At 44.3% G+C, this 3,753-nt stretch overlaps 1 protein-coding gene across 1 annotated transcript in view; it reads left to right on the top strand.

Moving 5' to 3' along the window:
- USP11 (ubiquitin specific peptidase 11) overlaps positions 1 to 3,753 on the top strand; it is a 25,350-nt gene that overhangs the window by 1,519 nt on the left and 20,078 nt on the right. Inside the window, 6 exon segments of the mRNA XM_006903709.1 lie at positions 462 to 563; positions 949 to 1,131; positions 1,252 to 1,404; positions 1,727 to 1,951; positions 2,054 to 2,134; positions 2,233 to 2,327. Of these exon segments, the coding sequence (XP_006903771.1) occupies positions 462 to 563; positions 949 to 1,131; positions 1,252 to 1,404; positions 1,727 to 1,951; positions 2,054 to 2,134; positions 2,233 to 2,327 (839 nt within the window).

Genomic DNA, 3,753 nt, shown 5'->3' on the forward strand with positions numbered 1-3,753 from the left:
GAATACCTAAAATGTATTCCATCACTCTCCATAGACCTGGTGTTGCAGAGAGCTTAGGAGCAGTTTCTGGCACACCCCCAGGAAGATACATGACTGTGGATCAGACACTCAGAGGCTTCTTTTGAGCAAATAATTTACAGTATTTGATGTCCACCTCAACCACCTCAAGACTGGTCAGGTAAGGATGGGGTAGAGGGCATGAGGTGAGTGGATGAGGTTGAAGTACCTATAAGGACCCCCATTAATGTCTTCCTTTCTATTTTATCTTTGCCTCCAACCCAGGTGATTGTCATGGAGATCCAGAACAAAGATAGCACTTCACAAAGCAGAATGTTGAGTGAGCCTTGGGCTGTCTGGTCCTGAATCGGTTTCTGCAATAGGCAGAAGGACTGTGACCATGAACATGTTTCACCTGCATGTCGTAGGCCCTCAGCTGATAATAAATTCTTATCCAACTCCAGGAAAAAAATCTGTTGAAGGAAGATGGAGACTTCCAGGACCAGCTGGGCGTCTGTGGCCTTGCCAATCTGGGCAACACATGCTTCATGAACTCAGCCCTGCAGGTGGGCCCATTGGAACTTTGTGAGCTTCATGAGCTGGGGATTGGTGACAGAATGAGGGGGTGGGAGAATCTGCTGGGCAAAGAGTTGGGTTGGAAACTGAGACCTCTTAAGTCTGAATTAATATGCTCCCGTTCATTCCTGAAACATTGATTCTTCTTTCTGAAAAAGCAGTAGCATCTCCTGCTTGCCTGCTGCTTTATACTTCCCCTCCACCTCCCCCCACCCCCATCTCCTGTGCCATCACATTCTTCTTGTAACTGTTTTAGACCTTTGCTCGCTCACCCCTCTGTCCCTTCTTTCTTCCTTCTTCCTCTTTGCTGTCCCCACCTTGACTACTTTCTATCCCTTTTCTCTGCTTCATTCACCTGGCAACTGCTTCCTGCAGTGTCTGAGGAATGTGCCACAGCTCACTGAGTACTTCCTCAGCAATTACTATCTGGAAGAGGGCAACTTCTGTCACCCACTGGGCATGAAGGGTGAGGAGATTGCAGAAGCCTATGCAGATCTGGTAAAGCAGGCGTGATCTGGCCAGCACTGTTCCATTGTGCCCCAAGTGTTCAAGGAGCAAGTCAACTGAGCACCCCCACCCCCCCACCCCCAAATACATACTTGCATGCATACACTCATACGCTTCTTTTGTCTCTACCAATCATCTTTCTGCTGACCCTGTCTTATCTCCCAGACCAAGGTTGGCCACTCTGCATCCCAGTCTCTGGGCTATCAGCAGCATGACTTGCAGGAGCTGCTGTCATTCATTCTGGATGGGCTGCATGAGGATCTCAGTCGAGTCAAGAAGAAGGAATACGTGGAGCTATGTGATGCTGCTGGGAGGCCTGATCAGGTAGGCTGCTTCTGACAAGAGTCTCCATTCTCTGAGGCCCCATTAATACTAGCAGAGCCTTGACCTTAGGACTTCTATAGCCTCCCTGGCATATCCAGCACTCCCACCATTTTCTGCTAAGTTTTTCTTGAACTTAATCTCCAGTCCCTGTCCCCACTTTAGCTACTTCTTAGCACTTCTGCTCCCTTATCAAATCTAATTTCTTCCCCAGAATAATTCTCATCCCTAATAGTGAACATTGTCCAGACATTGCTAGTTGTATCTACTTTAATAGTGATTTTAACCTCCATATGCTTCATATATACCTTGACACTGTTGGCAGGAGGTGGCTCAGGAGGCCTGGCAAAAGCACAAGCGGTGGAACAATTCTGTGACTGTGGACACTTTCCATGGCCTTTTCAAATCCACACTGGTATGCCCTGATTGTGATAATGTGTTGGTCACCTTTGACCCCTTCTGCTACCTCAGTATCCCACTGCCCCTCAGCCCCATGAGGGTCATGGAAGTCTTCTATGTCTCCATAGATCCCCGCCGTAAACCAGAGCAGGTATGGAAGAATAGGGACATGAGGACATAGGGTTAGAATTTGTTTTGTTATTCTGCCATACATACTTCTTCTAATCCGTTGTGGATACTTTTTCTTCAACAGCACCAGCTTGTTCCCAAGAAGGGCAAAATCTCGGATCTTTGTATAGCTCTGTCCAAACACACCGGTGTCCAGCCAAACAGGGCTTTATCTACAAATGAAGAAGGATGGAATTCAAGGACAGGGTGGCAGAAGGCCATGGGAAACCTTGCAGACTGACCATCTTTGCATCCCATTCCCAGATGATGGTAGCTGATATTTTTAGTCACCGCTTCTATAAGATCTACCATCTGGAGGATTCTCTGAATAGCATCTTGGACCAAGATGATATCTTCATGTGAGTGAGTGAACTGAGAGATATGGTAGTTGTCAAGAACTTTTTAATTTTCCTTTTAGGTGACCCCACCTTAAGCACCTTTCTTTCTACTCTGCCTTATTCCCCAGACACTTCCCCTGTGCAGAGACTCAGCCAAGTACCTTAGCAAGGCAAGAGATTTGGGGGTGTGAGTAAGGTGAAAGCAGGGTGACACAAATACTTCTACATGAAGTCATCAGATGTTTTCTTCCTTGTAATGTGAGGGGAACTACTATTTCTTAAGTATTTTCCTTCCATGTTGATCTGAATCCCTTATTCATATTGTAGTCCTCAGAACCAAAAGGGATTCCCCCCCCTAAAATTTAGTCATTTGCGATGAGAATATACACAGCAAAACAGACCAATTCTCCCTTTTTGTACATGTACAGTTTAGTGACCTTGATTATAGCCTTCAAGTTGTACATCATTTCTCATTCTCCTTTTCTGATTATTCCTTATTAATATAAACTCACTACACTCTAAATTCCTATCTTTTCTTGTTTGTTTGTTTCTGTGTCATTTGATCCCATATGAAACAAAAACCCAAATCCACTGCCATCTAGTCAGTTCTAACTCATAGGTACCCTATTAGGACATGATAGAAACTTTGGGGTTTCTGAAGCTAAAATCTTTTTGGGAGCAGATTTTTTCCTCTTTCTCCCAAGGACCAGCTGGTGAGCTTGAAATGCTAGCTTTTTGATTAAGAGTCCTATGGGATCTTTTTGAGACCTAGTGGATAATTTTTAAAAGAACATAAGATGTTAAAAAATTTGTTAAACTATTGTTCAGTTTTAAGATAAGTTCAGAGGGTAGTTTTCATTTAAGGTTTCAAGATCTCAGAGCAGTAGTTTCAGGGATTGACCCACAGACTTTCTCCATGGTTCTAGTAAGACTAATTGTTGTTTTTGTTGTTAGTGCCATTGAGGTAAGTAAAAGTCATAGTGACTTTATGAACAACAAATCTGAAAACTATCCTGCCATCTTCATCATCCCTGACATAGTTGAGTCCATTTCAGCAGAAACTGTATCAGTTCATCTCATTGAGAGTCTCCCTCTCTTTAACCTACCTTCCACCTTTCCAAGCATGATGTCCCTCTCCAAGGAACAGCTGCTCTTAGCAACATGCCCAAATTATGTGAGCTGAAGCGTTGTCATCGTTGCATAAAAGGTGCACTCTGGAGCATTCTTTTATGGACCTTTTTTATTTTAAGAAAAGACATTTATTATTTATTATTGTTGTTATGTGCCATCGAGTCGCTTGCGACTCATAGCGACCCTACGTACAATAGTCCTAAACCCTGCTCTGTGCTTTGCCAATCGCACTGTCTCCAATACACCCATCCCGATTGCCCCAGTCACTGAATCAATCCACCTTATAGAGGGCCTTCCCCTCCTGTGCTGTCCCTCC

Source organism: Elephantulus edwardii, unplaced genomic scaffold (assembly GCF_000299155.1).
Source record: "Elephantulus edwardii isolate Elephantulus edwardi_28Jun2011 unplaced genomic scaffold, EleEdw1.0 scaffold00239, whole genome shotgun sequence".
In the NCBI taxonomy this organism is placed as follows: domain Eukaryota; kingdom Metazoa; phylum Chordata; class Mammalia; order Macroscelidea; family Macroscelididae; genus Elephantulus; species Elephantulus edwardii.